At 46.6% G+C, this 19493-nt stretch overlaps 2 protein-coding genes across 2 annotated transcripts; one reads left to right on the top strand and one right to left on the bottom strand.

The window, feature by feature from the left end:
- The first annotated feature begins 11115 nt into the window (after window positions 1-11115).
- C5AR1 (complement C5a receptor 1) lies at window positions 11116-13542 on the top strand. Its single transcript, XM_060176777.1, has one exon. The coding sequence runs from the start codon at window positions 11287-11289 to the stop codon at window positions 12244-12246; it is 960 nt and encodes a 319-aa protein (XP_060032760.1). The 5' UTR covers window positions 11116-11286; the 3' UTR covers window positions 12247-13542.
- A 4132-nt stretch (window positions 13543-17674) lies between these two features.
- Window positions 17675-18851, bottom strand: LOC103124900 (growth hormone-inducible transmembrane protein-like; the record flags this gene model as incomplete). The annotated part of the gene is given in 2 exon segments (XM_060176767.1): window positions 17675-18514; window positions 18516-18851. Coding segments are annotated over 2 exon segments (1083 nt in total), but the record flags the coding sequence as incomplete, so codon positions are not given.
- Window positions 18852-19493: the final 642 nt, after the last annotated feature.

Below are 19493 nucleotides of genomic sequence, written 5' to 3'. Positions count from 1 at the left end.
ACGCCAATTCCAGTTCAGGTTCTACTTTTTTTTTCTTCTTCTTCTGATCTTGTTTTCAACTTCTGCCTGAGAGTGAGAGAATCCCATATTCATCCTTCTGTTTCTGGCTTATTTCACTTAACATGATTTTTTCAAGGTCCATCCAAGATCGGCTGAAAACGGTGAAGTCACCATTTTTTACAGCTGAGTAATATTCCATTGTGTATATATACCACAACTTGCTCAGCCACTCATCTGTTGTTGGACACCTGGGTTGCTTCCAGGTTTTGGCTATTACAAATCGTGCTGCCAAGAACATATGTGTACACAGATCTTTTTGGATGGATGTGTTGGCTTCCTTAGGATATATCCCCAGGAGAGGAATTGCAGGGTCATAGGGTAGGTCCATTTTTAGCCTTCGGAGAGTTCTCCAGACTGTTCTCCACAGAGGTTGGACCAATTGACATTCCCACCAGCAGTATAGGAGGGTTCCTTTGACCCCACACCCTCTCCAGCATTTGCTGCTGTTACCTTTTCTGATGTATGACATTCTCACAGGAGTGAAGTGGTATCTCATTGTTGTCTTGATTTGCATTTCTCTGACAATCAGAGACTTGGAGCATTTTTTCATGTGTTTCTCAGCCTTTTGGATCTCTTCTGTGGTGAATATTCTGTCCATGTTCTCCCCCATTTTTGGATGGGGTTATTTGTTGTCTTGTTGTTGAGTTTGGCAAGCTCTTTATATATGTTGGTTATTAAACTCTGTCTGATATATGGCATGTAAAGATCTTCTCCCATTCTGTGAAGGGTCTCTTGGTTTGGGTAGTGGTTTCTTTTGCTGTGAAGAAGCTTTTTAATTTGATGTAGTCCCATAGGTTTATACTTGCCTTAGTCTTTGTAATTGGATTCGTTTCATTGAAGATGTCTTTAAAATGTATGTGGAAAAGAGTTCTGCCAATATTTTCCTCTAAGTATCTGATAGTTTGTGATCTAACATCTAAGTCCTTGATCCACTTGGAATTTACTTTTGTATTTGGTGAAATACAGTGGTTCAGTTTCATTCTTCTGCATGTTTCAACCATTGTTTCCAACACCATTTGTTGAAGAGACTCTGCTTTCCCCATTTAATAGTCTGGGCCCCTTTGTCAAAGATTAGATGTCCATAGGTGTGGGGGTATTTATTTATTAATGAGAAAACACAGGAGGAGAGAGAAAGAGCCAGACATCACTCTGTACATGTGCTGCCGGAGATTGAATTCAGGACCTCACGCCTGAGAGTCTGATGCTTTATCCACTGTGCCACCTCCAGGACCACAGTCTTTTTTTTTTTTTTTTTTTTTTTTTTTTTTAATGTGCTAATCTTAAGAAAGAAGAAGCAGCAGTCTGGAGTCTGGATGGTGGCACAGTGGAAAGAGATTTCCAAGTATTATCATTCTCTCTCTCTCTCTCTCTCTCTCTCTCTTTGCCTTCATGGTTATTGCCGGGGCTTGGTGCCAGCATTTCAAATCCACCACTCCTGGAGTCATATCCCCCCCCCCCTTTTTCCCTCTATTTTACTCAATAGGACAGAGAGAAATAGAGAGGGGAGTGGAAAGCGAGAGGGAGAGAGAAAGAGAGACACTTTTTTTAAAAAATATTTTTATTTATTTTATTTTATTTTTTTTATTTATTTATTTTCCCACCGCCCAATCTCCATATCCCACCCCCTCCCCTGACAGCTTTCCCATTCTCTATCCCTCTGGGAGCATGGACCCAGGGTCATTGAGGGTTGCAGAAGGTAGAAGGTCTGGCTTCTGTAATTGCTTCCTCGCTGAACATGGGCGTTGACTGGTCGGTCCATACTCCCAATCTGCTAAGAGAGACACTTTTAAGTACATTTTTTGTACTTAAAAGCATGAGGCCCTGACTTTGATCCCTGGCATAGTATATACCAGAGTGATGCTCTGGTTTTTCTCTTCCTCCTTCCTCTCTTCCTCCTTCTTATGTTAAACAAAATAAATCTTTTTTAAAAAAATTCATTTATTCCCTTTTGTTGCCCTTGTTTTGTTGCTGTTGTTATATTGCTGTCGTCGTTGTTGGATAGGACAGAGAGAAATGGAGAGAGGAGGGGAAGACAGAGAGGGGGAGAGAAAGACAGACACCTGCAGACCTGCTTCACCGCCTGCGAAGCGACTCCCCTGCAGGTGGGGAGCCAGGGGATCCAACCCGGCTGTTTACGCCGGTCCTTGCGCTTTGCACAACATGCGCTTAACCTGCTGCACTAGCGCCAGACTCCCAACAAAATAAAGGGCCGGGGTGGGGGAGGTGGGGTGGGGCGGTAGCGCAGCGGGTTAAGCGCACATGACGCAAAGCACAAAGACTGCGGAAGGTCCCAGTTTTGAGCTCCCAGCTTATTTACTGTAGCATGTGCGTTCAACCAGGTGCGCCACCACCCAGTCCCACATCTTTGTCTCTTTCTTTTTCTGATAACCATCAGGGTTATTATCACTGAGGCTTGGTGCTAGCACTGTGAATCCGATCCTGGTGACTATGTTTCTCTTCTCTTCTCTCCTTTTCTTTCTTTTTTTTTTTTTTTGCCTCCAGGGTTATTGCTGGGACTCGGTGCCTGCACCATGAATCCACTGCTCCTGGAGGCCGTTTTTTTTTTTTTTAATATTTATTTAATTTATTTATTCCCTTTTGTTGCCCTTGTTGTTTATTGTTGTAGTTATTATTGTTGTTGTCGTTGTTGGATAGGACAGAGAGAAATGGAGAGAGGAGGGGAAGACAGAGAGGAGGAGAGAAAGATAGACACCTGCAGACCTGCTTCACCGCCTGCGAAGCGACTCCCCTGCAGGTGGGGAGCCGGGGTTCGAACGGGGATCCTTATGCCGGTCCTTGTGCTTTGCGCCACCTGCGCTTAACCCGCTGCGCTACAGCCCGACTCCCCTGGAGGCCGTTTTTTCCCATTTTTGTTGTCCTTGTTGTTTATCGTCGTTGTTGTTACTATTATTGTGGTTATCGATGCCGATGTTGTTGGATAGGACAGAAAGAAATGGAGAGAGGGAGGAAGACAGAGAGGAGGAGAGACACCTGCAGACCTGCTTTACCTCTTGTGAAGCGACTCCTCCTGCAGGTGGGGAGCCGGAGGCTCAAAACGGGATTATTATGCTGGTCCTTGAGTTTTGCGCCATGTGCTTTTTAACCAGCTGCTTTTAACCAGCTGTGCTATCTCCCGACCCACTCTTTTTTTTTTGGGTGTTTTGTTTGTTGGTTTTAGTTTTTGTTCCTGCCCCTATTTTTTCTTTCTATTATACTTGCTAGGACAGAGAGAAATTGAGAAGGGAAATATATATATTTAGAGAGAGAGAGAGAGACCTGCAAGCCTGTTTTACTGCTTGTGAAGCTCCCTCTGCAGGTGGGGGGTGGGGGCTCCAACCTGGGTCCTTATGCATGGTGATGTGCCCCACCCCCATTGCAATTTCTTTTCTGTGGCACAAGGGCCTCACACATACACAGTTCCACTCTTCCTCAGGGGCCAACTTTTTTTCTTTCTTTCTTTCTTTCTTTCTTTCTATTTATTTCTTTATTGGGGAATTAATGTTTTACATTCAACAGTAAATACAATAGTTTGTACATGCATAACATTTCCCAGATTCCCATTAACAATACAACCCCCACTATGTCATTCATCATCCTTCATGGACCTGTATTCTCCCCACCACACACCCCAGAGTCTTTTACTTTGGTGCAATACGCCAATTCCATTTCAGGTTCGACTTGTGTTTTCTTTTCTAATCTTGTTTTTAACTTCGGAGGGGCCAACTTTTTTTTCTTTCAGAAAAGAGAGAGAGAGAGACAAATTGAGATGGAGAGACCCACAGCTCTGCTCCACCAACTACAGAGGCTCCTCCTGCAAGTGCGCCCATGTGGCGGCTGAGGGTTGCTTGAACCCAGGTCTTCGTCCGTGGTAAAATGGTAAAATGTGTGCTCTAGGAGGTGAGCTACTTTCCAGCCTCCTCTTTCAGTTTTTTGTGTTTTAGAAAAGACATATTAGGCTAGGGATATAGCATACTGGTTATGCAAAACACTTTCATGCCTGAGGCTCTGAGGTCCCAGGTTCAATCCCCACCACAGCTGTCAGCCAGAGCTGAGCAGGGCTCTGGCCTCTCCTACCCCCTCTCTCCCTCTCTCTTTTTCTCTCTGTGCCTCTCTCACTAAAATACATAAAATATTTTAGGAGTATTTATTTTTCTTTCCTCCTTCTCTCTCTTTTGCCACCAAGGTTATTGCTGGAGCTCAATGCTGACACTATGAACACTCCACTCCTGGTGGCTATTCCCCCCCCCTTTTTTTTCTATTTTTATTGGATGGGACAGAGAGAAATTGGGAGGGGTGGAGATAGACAGAGGGAGAAAAAGACACCTATAGACCTACTTCACTGCTTGTGAAGTTTTCCCCCTGCAGCTGGGAGCGGGGGCTCAAACCTAGGTCTTTGAGCATGTTAACCTGTATGCTTAACCAGGGTGTACCACCACCTGACCCCCCAAATATTTATTTATTTTCATGAGAGCGAAGGGGGGAAAGGGGCAGAGAGGGGAGGAGAGAGGGGAGAGAGACAGAGATATCAGATTACTGGTCAGCTCTGGCATAATTTGGGGGGTTCTGGATTAAAACCTGGGGCCTTGGAGGGGGGTATTAGACAGGCAAGTCTGATGCTCATCACGGCACTTTCTTTCTCCCTGACCTTGAAATACAATCACTTTATTGTGGTGTCTGTGGATCTTCTGACCTGGCCCCCTTCCAGCCATGCTGATCTTTTGTTTTCTGGCATCAGTTCAACTTGGAGTGTAACTTCCTCTTCCCTGCAGGCCCCTTTGCCTTGAATGCATGCCTATCTCAGAACCTTAAGGCTGATGATTGTTCAGAGAGGGTCCTGGAGTTTGTCTCTGAGACCATCTCTCTCATCTCTGCTGCTTGCCAGTTGTAGGAGAACTTGGAATATCTCTTTTTTATTTTTATTTTTTACAAAAATATGTATTTATTTATTCCCTTTTGTTGTCCTTGTTTTATTGTTGTAGTTATTATTGTTGTTATTGATGTCATTGTTGTTGGATAGGACAGAGGGAAATGGTGAAAGGAGGGGAAGACAGAGAGGGGGAGAGAAAGACAGACACCTGCAGACCTGCTTCACCGCCTGTGAAGTGACTCCCCTGCAGGTGGGGAGCAGCAGGGGCTTGAACCAGGATCCTTACGCTGGTCTTTGCGCTTTGCGCCACCTGCACTTAACCCGCTGTGCTACTGCCCGACTCCCAGAAATATCTCTTAACCCCCTGGAGCCTCGGCTTTCTTGTCTGTAAAATTAGCTCTGGGCCCTGGTGGTGGTACACCTGTTAAGCACACACATTGCCATGCAGAAGGACCCAAGTTCAAGTCCCCAGCCCCCACCTGCAGAGGGGAAAGCTTCATGAGCAGCGGAGCAGGGCTGAGATGTCTCTGTTTCTCTCTGTCATGGTTTCCCTTTGCCCTTTCATGTTCTTGGTCTCTATCAAAAGCAAAAAAGAAAAGAAGGAGGGAAGAAGGGAAGAAGAAAGAGAGAATAACAGCAAACGAAAGCGCAGGCACACGGACCCGAGTTTAAGCAATCATGGGCCAGGGAAGGCTGGCACGAATATTTCCATCCATGCAAAATCAGTCCATTGGGGGGTGCCGCCCATCCTGCTATTTCCTCAGAATTCTTCTCGTGACCCCTCACCAGGTTGGACTCTAGCGTGTTTGTTTTTTTCTTTTTAAAATATATTTAACTAATTTATTATTGATTGACTAGAGAGAGAGGGAAATTAGGGGGTGGGGAGATAGAGAGAGAGAGAGAGACTGTTTCACAGCTTGTAATGCTTCCCCCTGCAGGTGGGGACCAGGGGTTTGAACCTGTGACCTTATGAGTTGTAACATGTGCACTTAACTAGGTGTAACACCACCCAGTCACCTCTATTTTATTTCTAATAAATCTTTTTTTTCTCATTTGTGTCTCTCTCCTTCTCTTATCCTTACTTTCTCTCTGTCTGAAACTAAAATAATAATAATAATAGTAATAATAATAATAATAATAATGGAAGAGGAATGAAAAATGGCCTAGGAGTGATAGAATTGCACTTACATGAGGCAGGGTCGGGGGAGATAGGGTATATATATATGGAGAGAGAGACAGAGAGAGAGAGAGAGAGAGGTGAAAGAGAGCCAAAATATTAGGCACTAGGGCTTCACTTGTTCCTGGCCCATAAAAATCCCCATCCTCTATTGGCAAGGAAAATGTTTTAATTTAAGAAACAGAAAAAAGTGGCCTGGGAGGTGGCATAATGGATGTTGGACTCTCAAGTGTAAAGTCCGTCTCTTTCATTAATAATAAATAAATCTTAAAAAAAAAACACACAAAACACCCACTAGGGAAAGATAGAAACAGGCTGGGGGTATGGCTGGTTCTGCCAGCGCCCATGTCCAATGGAGAAGAAATTACAGAAGCCAGATTTCCTACTTTCTGCACCCCAAAAAGAATTTTGGTCCATACTCCCAGAGGGGTAAATGTTAGGGGAAGATGAACAAAGGGCTCTGAACTCCAATTCCATCAGGACCTGGAGAGAGAAGAGGAAAAAAAAGGGGAGGGGTAGTGCAGTGGGCTAAGCGCACAAGGTGCAAAGCACAAGGACCGGCATAAGGATCCTGGTTGGAGCCCCCGGCTCCCCACCTGCAGGAGGGTCTCTTCACAGGCATTGAAGCAGGTCTGCAGGTGTCTGTCTTTCTCTCCCCCTCTCTGTTTCCTCTCCTCTCTCCATTTCTCTCTGTCCTATCCAGCAACAACAGCAATGACAACAACAATAATAATGACAACAACAAGGCTAACAACAAGGGCAACAAAATGAGAAAAATAGCCTCCAGGAGCAGTGGATTCATAGTGCAGGCACTGAGTCCCAGTAATAACCCTGGAGGCAAAAAAAGTCACTGAGAAGTAGGAGGTTTGATTTAGAAATGAAGAGAAGGCAGGACCATAGGAAAAGTGGGCAAAAAATGTAGATAGATAGATGGGCAGATAATTATGGAAGTAATAGTCAACCCATATCTGTGATCTTGAAAGAACTACTGCACTTTGCAGTTGAGGAAATGAGGACACAGGACTTTGGTGACAGGAAAGGGGTGGAATTATACCCTTGCTATCTTATTATTTTGTGAATCAATATTAGATGACTAATAAAAAAGAAATATTTATTTATTGAATAGAGACAGAGAGAAATTGATGGAATGGGGAGAGAGAGGGAGAAGGAGAGGGAGAAGGAGGGAGAACAAGGGGAAAGCAGTCTGTCTCCCCTTTTTTTCACCCTCCCCCACCTCCCAAGGGCAGTCTAGAAGGTGCCAGCCCATGCAAATAACTTTTCATTACCTTATTGCCTTAGCGGGGGGTGGGGGTGGGGGCTGGAGATGTATTTTCGCTTGGGTGGTGCTAGGCTCTGCTCTGAGTCACCCTTTGTACCCCCAGATGCTGGGGTGGGGAGGCCGGGACCACAGGCTGGCTCACCCCGTATAAATCACCTGTCTTTGTTTTGCAGCCCTTGGAGGTTGGGAGCCTGCAGCTCCTTTTTTTTTTTTTTTTGCCTCCATGGGGTGCGTGCATAATGAAGCCACGAGTCCATTTTTCCTATTTTGTTGCTCTTGTTGTTAGCCTTGTTGTAATGATTATTATTGTCATTGCTGTTGTTGCTGGATAGGACAGAAAGAAATGGAGAGAGGAGACAGGGGGAGAGAAAGACAGATATCTGCAGACCTGTTTCATTGCTTGTGAAGTGACCCCCTGCAGGTGCAGGGGGGGCTCAAACTGGGATCCTTATGCCGGTCCTTGAGCTTAGGGGCCACTTGCGCTTAACCCACTATGCTACCACCCGAACTCCCCCCACCCCCAGCTCCTTTTCATTCTCTTTTCTTTCCTCCATCTCCTCTTCCTCGTCCTCCATCTCCTCCTTTTCTCTCCCTCCTCTTCCTCCTCCTCCACTTCCTCCTCCATCTCCATTTTCCCTTCCCCCTTCTCCTTTTCCATCTCCTCCTCCTCCACTTTCTCCACCTCCTCCCCCCCTCCTCCATCTCCTCTTTTTCCTTTCTCCTCTTTTCTCCTCCTCCACCATCTCTACCTCCTCCTCCATCTTCTCCTTTCCCTACTCTCCATCCTCCCCTTCTCTTTCCCTCCCTCCTCTTCCTTCTATCAGAGCACTGCTCAACTCTGGCTTATGATGATGCTGGGCATTGAACTTGGGACCTTGGAGTCTCAGACATGAGAGTCTTTTGGCATCACCATTATGCTGTCTTCTCTGTCTTCTTTTTCGTTCTCTTGCAAGTGTCCCTTTTCCCAAGCATGCAGACTGAGGAGAGGCGAGTCTTTTTTTTTTTTTTTAAATGATTAGAATGGCAACTTAAAAAAATTTTTATTTACTATTTATTGGAGAAAGAAAGAAATTGAGAGGGATTGGGGAGACAGAAAGGGTGAGAGAGAGAGACAGAGAGAGAGAGAGAGCTGCTTCACCACTCATGAAGCTTCCGTGGGAACTGGAGACTTGAATCTGGGTCCTTGTGCATAGTAGTAACATGTGCCCTCAACTGAGTGTGCTACTGTCTGGCCCTGGTCCGCCATTCTTTGTGTCCTCACTATTTATGAGAGAGAGAGAGAGAGAGAGAGAGAGAGAGAGGGAGAGAGAGAGAATGAATATGAATCCCTCTGGCAGTTGTGCCAGGGTTTGAACTCAGGACCTCATGCCTGCAGTCATGTGCTGCACTGCTGAACCATCCCCCCAGCTGCTGTCATTGTCCTCACCTGTCCCCTCTACTGCTGGCCTCAGCCAGGCCCATACTCTGTGGGGAGACAGCCAAGGGAAGCTGCTGGCAACCACACACTTGCTGGAGTCAGCATCTTTTTCCTTCTCTGTTTTTCCTGCCCTCTTGACATCAGAGAGAGGAAAGGCCGTCAAGAGCTCAGGCCAGGGAGGGGCCTCAGTCAGCCGAGGACTCTGAGTCACTGTACCACTCCCAAGATCAGCACAATCAAGACTCCCAAACTCAGCACAATCTTTCAGGACTTGCTCAGAAGCCTCCTGGGGACTGGCATTAATCCTTTTGTGACTGAGAGTCGGGGTGGGGGACCAAGATGTAGGGGGTCCCAGAGGGGAGAATGGGAAGCCAGAATCTTGGGGAGGGGTGTCACAGTGGTAGTGGGTATTTAGGGCAGGGGCTGTGCTCTGATGGCAAGCTTTCAACACTTAACATAGAAATATCTTTACCAGGGAGGTAGCGCAGTGGGCTAAGAGCATGTAGCATGAAATCCAAGGACCCCAGTTCGAGCTCCCGGCTCCCCACCTGTAGGAGAGTCGCTTCACAAGTGGTGAAGCAGGTCTGCAGGTGTCTATCTTTCTCTCCCCCTCCTCTCTATTTCTCTCTGTCCTATCTAACAACAATGATATCTATAACAACAACAATAACTACAACAACAATAAAAAGCAACAAGGGCCACAAAAGGGAAAATAAATAAATAAATAAATATAATATTAAAAAAAGAAATATCTTTACCATTATAGAAAATTGTAGGGCAGCCAGGAGGTGGCACACCTGGTTAAGCACACATACTACCATGCACAAAGACCAGGGTCCAAACCCCTGATTCCCACCAGTAGGGGGGAAGTTTTACAAGTGGTGAAGCAGGCCTATAGGTGTCTATCTTTCTCTTTCACTCTCTATCTCCCTTTCTCCTCTCAATTTGTCTCTTTCCTATCCAACTAAATAAATTAATAGTAAAGGTAAGAAAAATCATAGGAAATACACTTGTAAATTGTGATTATTTATTTATTTCACTGCTCTGGGCTGACTTTTTCAGATAGAGAAATCACAGCACCAAAGCTTCCCCCAGTGTGGTAGAGACGGTGTGAGCCCAAGTTGCCCTTATGGCAAAGCAACTGCACTATCTCAGCGAGCCAGCCCTGGTGGAAAGTTTTAAACATATTAAAGTCAGAGGGATGATTTTAAACTACATTTTTGTTATTTTATTTTCGTGAGATAGATACAGAGAGACCAGAGAACTTCTCAGCTCTGGCTTGTGATGTTTCTGGCGATTGAACCTGGGATCTGGGAGCCTCAGGCATAAATGCGTTTGGCAGCACCACTACGCTGTCTCCCCAGCAAAGTCAAAGGAATGGGATGATGTGTGGACCCACCATGTAGCTTCAAAAACAAACATTTTGCCATTGTTAGTCATGCATAGGCTTCTGTCCATCTTCCCTCCTTACCTCTAGATCTTGCCTTTGCTGGACAAGTTTATTTTATTTTATTTTTTAATTTAATTTAATGTGTTTCAGATGAGAGAGAGAGAGAGAGAACAAGCACCACTGTGGTACGCAAGACATCAGGAATGAAACCAGGAGTCTCAGGTGTACAAGTCCTGAGCTTCAACAGCTGAGCTAGCCCCCAGGCCTTCTGGTTCGTAGTTATTTACTTACTTACTTATTTATTGGATAGAGACAGACAGAAATTGAGAGGGAAGAAAGATAGAGAAGGAGAGATAGAGAGATACCTGCAGCACTGCTTCATCACCTGTGAAGCCTTCCTTCCCTGAACAGTTGGTCTTCAACTCAGGTTCTTTTTTTTTTTTTTTTTTTTTGCCTCCAGGGTTATTGCCAGGGCTGGGTTCCTGCACCATGAATCCACTGCTTCTGGGGACCATTTTTCCCCTTTTGTTGCCCTTATTGTTTAATCATTGTTGTGGTTATTGTTATTGTTGTTGTTATTGCTGTCATTGGATAGGACAGAGAGAAATCGAGAGAGGAGGGGAAGACAGAGAGGGGGAGAGAAAGATAGATACCTGCAATTTTTTTAATGAGAGAAGGAGGAAGGGAGGGACACACACACACACACACACACACACACACACACACACACACAGAGGCACCTCTCAGCTGTGGCCTAAAGTGGTGCTGGGGATTGAACCTGGGACCTCCCCTAGGGTGGGTGGCTGGGACTCAGGCATACAAGTCTGGTGCATGACTGCTGCACTATCTCCCTGAGCTTCTGCATCACCCACCTCTCTGCAAGGCTCCTCTTGGAGGTGGAGCTGAGGGCTCGGAGCCCTGAAGCACCCCCCCAACACCACTACTGTCCGCTGTCTCATCCTCTCCCTCTCTCACCCCCCCCCCCGACCCCCAGACTTCCCTGAACATCACCATCGACTACTCTCACTATGACGACTACAACGACAGTGACACGAACTCCAACGTACCAGTGGATGGGCCCCCCCGGATCCCGCCGATGCCCCTGCCTGACATCCTAGCCCTGGTCATCTACCTGGTGGTCTTCCTGGTGGGGGTGCCCGGCAATGCCCTGGTGGTGTGGGTGACCAACTCCGAGGTCAAGCGCATGGTCAACGGCATCTGGTTCTTCAACCTGGCGGCTGCCGACCTACTGTCCTGCTTGGCGCTGCCCTTCCTGTTTGTGGCCGTCATCCAGCGGGACCGCTGGATCTTTGGGGAGTTCGCCTGCCGCATCCTGCCCGCCCTAATCCTGCTCAACATGTATGCCAGCGTCCTGCTCCTGGCCACCATCAGTGCCGACCGCTTCCTGCTGGTCGTCCACCCTATCTGGTGTCAAAACCATCGCAGTGTCAAGCTGGCCTGGCTGGTCTGCGGGGTCACCTGGTCCCTGGCCCTGCTGCTCACCGTCCCCTCCGTCATCTTCCGGGTTCTGAAGCAGGAGGCCTTCTCCAGAAAGATCACCTGCTCCATGGACTATGGCAAGGATGGCTGGCGGACCGAGAGGGCCGTGGCTGTGTCCCGGCTGGTCCTGGCCTTCCTGTGGCCTCTGTTCATCTTGTCTGTCTGCTACACCTTTCTGCTCATCCACGCCTGGAGCCGTCAGGCCACCCGCTCCACCAAGACCCTCAAGGTGGTGGTGGCTGTGGTGAGCAGTTTCTTCATCTTCTGGCTGCCCTACCAGGTCACCGGCCTCCTGATGGCCCTGTACCCCAGGGGCTCGGTGGTCTACCAACGCGTGAACTATGTGGACAGCCTCTGCGTGGCCCTGGCCTACATCAACTGCTGCATCAACCCGGTCATCTACGTGGTGGCTACCCAGAGCTTCCATGCCCGCTTCCTCAAGTCCTTGCCTGCCAGGCTCCGCCATGTGCTGACTGAAGAGTCGGTAGACAGAGAGAGCAGATCCGGCACCATGTCCACCGTGGACACCCCCTCCCAGAAGAGCCAGGCTGTGTGATGGGAGAGACTAGAACTATGGTGGTTACCATTTGGCGGGGGTGGGGTGGGGTGGGGGAGGACACGGAATGTCGATGGTGGGAATGATATATACTATGAACTATACTTCTATCTAATAATCTTGTAAATCACTATTAAATCACAAATGAAACTATATAAAGACAGACACACGGAGGAGACACCACAGCACTGCCTCAGTGCTCATCCTTTGCGTAGCACTTCCTGTGTGGCCTTTGACCATCTTAGCATGTGCACGCTACTGGATGAACTATCCCCGCCCCCCCCCCCCCCAATTATTCTTGTTTTGGACAAAGCAGAAGTGGATAGAACTCTCTAAAGATTTTGCAAGTGAGTTGATGTAAAGGCCAGCAGCAAGCACAAACCTGACTTCATTGAGTTAAAAAAAAAAAAAAGATAATGCCATTAGGATCCAGAGAGAGAAGAGGAAAAAAAAAAAAGACATTTGTAAGTAGTAATAGGTGTAGGTGTGGCTTAGAAAGGAAGAGAAGGTAGGACTATAGGAAAAAATGAACAAAAATATGGAAATATGGATAGATTCTTATAAAAATAATAGTGCTTCAGGAGGTAGCGTAGTGGAGAAAGCATTAGATACTAGACTCTCAAGCATGAGGTCCCAAGTTCAGTCCCTGGAAGCACATGTTTCAGAGTGATGTTTAGTTCTTCCTATCTTTCTGATGAATAAATATGTAAAATATTAAACAAATAATAGCCAACCCATATTAGTGACCTTTGGAGAACCACTGCAGTTTCCATTGGAGGGAATGGGGACACAGGACTCTGGTGGTGGAATTGTGCTCCTGTTACCTTGTAATTTTGTAAAAAAAAAAAAAAAGGATGTGTCCCCCATTAAATTTTTTAAATAAAAATAATATATTTTCCATATAAAAAATCCTTGTAAAGTGTTGGAGTCAACATAAATTATGCCCTGTCATATACTCAAACACAAAAATGGATGAAGTAGAAAGATAGGATGTGTTCATGACCAAAAGCAACTATGAGGAGGTTGTGGCTGGGAAACGTAGGTGGGCACCTCCCAGGAAGGGAATCATGGGAAGAGGGGTTTGATAGGCTTCACAAGATGCCATTCTATTTGAATAAAACAAACAAACAAACAGCCTCCATAAAAACAAGTCTTTGAGGCCAGGAGATGGCACAGTGAGTAAAGAAAGCACTGGACTCTCCAGCATGAGGTCCTGAGTTCTAGCCCTAGTATTCCCACTGCCAGAATCATGCTCTGGTTCTCTCTCTCTCGAATAAATAAAAAAACTTATTATTATTTAAATTTTAATTAGTTAATTAATTAATTTTTCTTTTTTGTTGCCCCTGTTTTTATCATTGTGGTTATTATCATTGTTGTTATGGATGTTGTTGCTGCCAGATAGGACAGAGAGAAATGGAGAGAGGAGGGGAAGGCAGAGAGGGGGAGAGAAAGACAGACACCTGCAGACCTGCTTCACCACTTGTGAAGGGACCTCCCTGCAGGTGGGGAGCTGGGGGCTCGAACAGGGATCCTTAAGCCAGTCCTGGAGTTTTGCACCACGTGCGTTTAACCCACTGTGCTATAGCCCAATAAAAAAACTTATTATAATTAACTTTTTTGGTAAGTGAAGCAAGAACAAGGCTTATTGAAATGAAAAGAGAAGGGGAGGGATCAAGCAAGCATCTGGGTGGGCAGTCTCTGAGAGAGAAATGCCAAATATCTCAACTTGAATACTTCCAACAACGTGGTGGGGGCAATAGCATAACAGTGATGCAAAAGGACTCGGTGCCTGAGGCTCCAAAGTCCCAGGTTCAATCCTCCGCACCACCATAAGCCAGAGCTGAGCAGCGCTCTGGTTCAAAACAAACAATATGACACTTATGAGCTCGGAAAACAACTCTCTTGGATAGTGCACCCGCTCTGTCATACATGTGACGCAGGTTTGAGCCTGGCCCCTGCTGCATGGAGGAAGCTGTGGTATCTCTCCTACCAGAACAAGTCAGCTTGTGTAGACATTCATGTTATTTTCTCCCATCCCCACCTCTCATTTCCCCAAACATTATTTATTTATTTAAATTATTTATTTAGGATTGAGACAGAGACAAATTGAGAAGGGATGGGGAGATAGAGAGACAGAAAGACAACTGCAGGGTGGGGGTAGATAGCATAATGTTATATACAAGGAGAATCTCTTGCCTGAGGCTCCCAAGACCCAGGTTCAATCCTCTGCATCACGATATGCCAGAGCTGAGCAGTGCCCTGGTGAGAGGGGGAAGAGGAGAGGTAGAGGGGAGGAGAAGGGGGAGGAGGAGGGAGAGAGGGAGGGAGAGGGAGAAGGAAAAAGAGGGGGAGGGAGGGAGGAGGGAGGAGGGAGAGAAGCAGGGGAGCAGCGAGGAAAGGGAGAGGGAGAGAGGGGGGAGGGGGAGAGAGACTCTGTTTTACCATTCATGAAACTTCCCTTCTGCATATGGGGACCAGGGGCTTGCACCTGAGTTCTTGCACATGATAATGTGTCCACTCAACCAAGTGTGCCACTGTCTGGTCCCAGCACAAACACTTAATTTTTTTTAAATACCAGAGTACTGCTCAGCTCAGGTTTATGGTGGTGTAGGGAATAGAAACTGGGACTTTGGGAGTCTCAGGCAGGAGAGTCTCTTTGCATAACCATTATGCTCTCTACCTCCACCCCCAACACAAACACTTTGAAGACATGAGAAAAAAGACTGGGGGGGGGGGGAAATAGCACCGTGGTTCATGAAGATTTCATGCATGAGACAATGAGCTCCCAGCTCCAGACTCCAGCACCAACATATGCCAGAGCTGAGTAGTGCTCTGGTAAATGAGAGAGAAAGAGAGAGAGAGAGGGAGAGAGAGAGAGAGAGAAGGAAAATTTTTTTTTCCTCTTTTGTGGAGGGATGTGTCCCACCTCCATTATCTATGATTAACTAGTTAAAAACCAAACCAAACCAAACCAAAGCAAAACAAAACATAACAAAACCTAAACTTTTATTTTTGAAGCTATAATGTATCACATTTAAAACACAGAGGCAACCTGTGTCTCTGGACCTCTTTCCCTCAAGAGGAACATATTGCGACACAAGGTTGCGATGTCCCTACCAGGATGTTGACAAGGATGGTACAGCAGAAGGACAGGATGTTTTCATCACTTCGAGGAGCCCAGCCTGTGACATCATTTCCCAGTCCCCTCACTTCCTTCTGCCCACCGCCCCCCATGCCCACTTTATACCAGACCCCTGACAACCACATATACCCACTCGGTCTCTGCGATTTTTGTCCTTTCTAGAATGTTCCAGGGGCTGGCTGGGTCAAGGTGGTCAAGGTAGTGGATGGAAGCCAGTAGAGTCTGGGGGAGCTCCTGGTGTGGCCAGTGAGGGGGTTGACCTAGGAGGCTGTGCAACCAGATGGGGTGTAGTTATGACCAAGTTTACTTCAGTGGACAATGTTGAAAAGGGCAGTCTGCAGGGGCCAGGCAGTGGTGCACATAGACCCACACAAGGATTGGGGTTTCATCCCTTAGCTCCCCACCTGCAGGGGGGATGCTTCACTAGTGGTGAAGCAGCTCTGCAGGTATTTCTCTCTCCTTCTCTTTTTGAATTCCTTTTATTTATTTATTGGATAGAGACAGCCAGAAATCGAGAGGGGATGGGGAAAATAGAGGAGAGAGACAGAGAGACACTTGCAGCCCTGCTTCACCACTCACAAAGCTTTCCAATCCTACAGGTGGGGACTGAAAGCTCGAACGCAGGGTCCTTGCACACTGTAACATGTGTACTCAACCAGGTGAGCCACCATCTGTGTACCATCTCTCTCTTTTTTAAAAATATCCTTTTATTTATTTATTATTGGATAGAGACAGAGAGAAATGGAGAGGGGAAGAGGAAATAGAGGAGAAGTGAGGCAGAGAGATATCTGCAGCCCTGCTTTACCATTTGTGAAGCTTTCCCCCTGCAGGGGGGGACTGGGAGCTTGAACCTGGGTCCTTGAGCACTTCTTCTAGCACTGTAATGTGTGCACTTAACCAAGTGCAACAGCTCCTGGCCCACTGTTTCCCTCTCTATCTCCCCCTCCTCTTTTAATTTCTCTCTGTTCTACCCAATAAAAATATGGGAAAAAAGTGGCTATCAGGAGCAGTGAACGCAAACAAACAAACAAGAAAACACATACATACAGACATACAGACATCAAGGCAGTGAAGGAAAGCACATCACTGGAGCTTCCTTTGATGTGATAGGGGCCAGACTCAAACCTCGGTCCTACACATGGTAAGGTAGTGCACTACTCAAGCAAGTTATTTCGCTGGCTCACTCCACCCCTTTCTTGTGATTATCATCATAATTTATACAGTCTAAGAGACAGTTTTTTCCTGTTGGATAGAGATAAATTGAGAGAGAAACTGGAGAGAGAGAGAGAAAAAAAAAAGAGAGAGAGAGAGAGAGAAATACTTGTAGCAGTATTTCACTGCTTGTGAAGCATCCCCACTTCTGTTGGGGAGCCGGGGGCTCGAACACAAATCCTTGTGCTTAGTACTATGTGCACTTAACCGGTGGTGCCACTGCCCAGCCCTCCAATCTCATCTTTTTAAATTGCTGAATAGTATATATGGGGTATATATTCCACAACTTCTTTATCGGGTCAACTGTTGATGGGCACTTAGGTTGCTTCCACTCCTTGGCTATTGTGAAGAGCATATCTATGAACCTAAGAATACATATGTCCCTTTGAATTAGCTCTGGCCTATTGTGGTGTGGGGGATTGAACCTGAGACTTTGAAGCCTCAGACATGAGAGACTCTTTGCATAACCATTACGCCACCTACCCCTGGTGAAAATTAAATTCTACAGGGGAAATGTTTCACAAAACTGTTATTATCTCAGGGGTTTGGCCTGTATTTATTTATTTACTGTGTAGAAACAGAAAGAAATCAAGAGGGGAGGAGGAGAAAGAGAAGGAGAGAGCAATAACTGCAGTCCTACTCCACTGCCCGTGGAGCTTCTGCCCTGCAAGTGGGGATGGGGGGCTTGAATCAAGTCCTTATTCATGGTACCATGTGTTCTCAACCAGGTTTGCCACCACCTGACCTCTAGCCATCTATATATATATATATTAATGTATATTAAATATTAATATATATATTTTCCCTTTTGTTGCCCTTGTTTAACATTGTTGTGGTTATTGATGTCATTGTTGTTGGATAGGACTGAGAGAAATGGAGAGAGGAGGGGAAGACAGAGGGGGGAGAGAAAGACAGACACCTGCAGACCTGCTTCACCGCTTGTGAAGCGACTCCCCTGCAGTTGGGGTGCCGGGGGCTCAAACTGGGATCCTTACTCCGGTCCTTGAGCTTTTCGCCACGTGCGCTTAACCCGCTGCGCCACCGCCTGACTCCCGGCCCTAACTCTTTTTTTTTTTTTTTTTGCTTGAACAAACTATTTAATGGGTGTCTGCCCATGTTAAATAAGCAAGATAGCTGAAGTATTTCAGAAGCCAGCAGCAGGTTCATTTACTTCTTTCTGTTGCTTCCGCCAGTTGCAAGAATACTGGCAACTCGCATAAATATATTTAATGTCTCCATGTAGATTCCCATCATCGCATTGATGGGATCATACTTCTGAACTCCATGCAACGGCACTACTTCTGCACGCTTGATTACTTTCTGGGTATCATACAGAAGGAACATGCTGAAAAGAACCAGTCCACCGTAAACTGCCACTGTGTACAGGCTGGCACCAGCCACAGAGGTGGGTGGAAAAAACATAGATCCCAGTGAGGACACAAAGACAAGACCCAGGCCCACTCCGAGGGGCGCTCCCATGTTCAGAAATTTCTCACTGGGTGCACACATGGCCACGGTGGAGAGGCCGCCCACAATGCCAGCGGTGTACCATGCAGCTCTGAGGAGAAGAGGGCCTCCTAGTATTGTCAGAGGAGCCACTACTGCACCCATCACACCAGAATGTAGTAGCCAAGCAAGATGCTTTGGGCCTGGGCTGCGGTCATATGATATCGACCGCACCAGCGTTCCTGCTCCAATCATGGCTGCAAAGGTTGCACCAATTGTCACCCAAGAGCTTCTCATCATGAAGCTCATGAGAACAGGAGTTCTGCTGACTGCCATGGCAGACAGAGCTGTTAAACCAATGCTTCCTGCTAAGTACATGTAAGTAGAGTGAATCCTGTCCTTTACATACTGAGGCCAAATTACAGCCTTCTCAATAGCTCCAATCTCATTAGACATTCCCAAGTAGCATTCCCAAGTAGCACAGTGCTCCAAGACCAACAGCAGCCCCTCCAGCAATGAACCATCTTCCCATTTGATCAATTTTAAATATCTTCTCCATTGATGGTTCAAATGCTGCCTCTTTGAGTTCTTGGCCACTTCTCCCGGGCCGCATCCCAAATCTTGTCTTCGTGGCATAATTCCTGCTTGGTGTTAAGAGCCACTGATTCTTCGTGATGGAGTTCTTCACAACAGGGGAGGACTTGGTGAAAGCGGGGCGGATGACCCTGGAAGGTAGTGTCCGGAGACACACAAGTCTTGCTGCCAACCTGGTGGTACACCAGGTCACCAAGCAGATCTGAAATGCTCAGCCCCCGGTACCCGTACAGCTAGCTCGCTTCTCCTTCCGCCTCCGACAGTCCTAGTGCAGGCCCTAACTCTTTTTAACATTATTTCATTGAGGGGGAGAGGGTTAATAACTTACACTATAGTTCTTGTCACATGGATACAATTTCTCATTTCCCCATGATAGGTGTCTGCAAAACATTCTCATTCCTGACTCGGGTCCTCCTCTACCATCATGGCCAGGACCCAAAGTCCCCTTCCACCAAATTCTTTCTTCAGAGTCCATTGCTCTGGTGCAATACACCAAACCCAGTCCAAGTTTTTACTTTATCCTTTCTGTTCTTTCTTAAGCTCTCCCCTATTTTTTCTTTTTTCTTTTTTTTTGCCTCCAGGGTTATTGCTGGGGCTCCATGCCTGCACCACGAATCCACTACTCCTGGAGGCCAGCTTTTCCCTTTTGTTGCCCTTGTTGTCTGTCATTGTTGTTGTTAATATTATTGTTGTTGGATAGGACAGAGAGAAATGGAGGGAGGAGGGGAAGACAGAGAGGGGGAGAGAAAGACAGACACCTGCTGACCTGCTTCACAGTTGCCTGTGAAGCAACTCCCCTGCAGGTGGGGAGCCGGGGGCTTGAACTGGGATCCTTGTGTTTTGCGCCACCTGG

Source organism: Erinaceus europaeus, chromosome 2, assembly GCF_950295315.1.
Source record: "Erinaceus europaeus chromosome 2, mEriEur2.1, whole genome shotgun sequence".
In the NCBI taxonomy this organism is placed as follows: Eukaryota; Metazoa; Chordata; class Mammalia; order Eulipotyphla; family Erinaceidae; genus Erinaceus; species Erinaceus europaeus.
The sequence above is the reverse complement of the archived record's forward strand: the minus strand, read 5'-3'. Positions and strand labels throughout refer to the sequence as shown.

Bases quoted from the DNA above. Each gene is read 5' to 3' on its own strand.
- C5AR1 (XM_060176777.1), top strand. From the start codon at position 11,287: ATGCCCCTGCCTGACATCCTAGCCCTGGTCATCTACCTGGTGGTCTTC.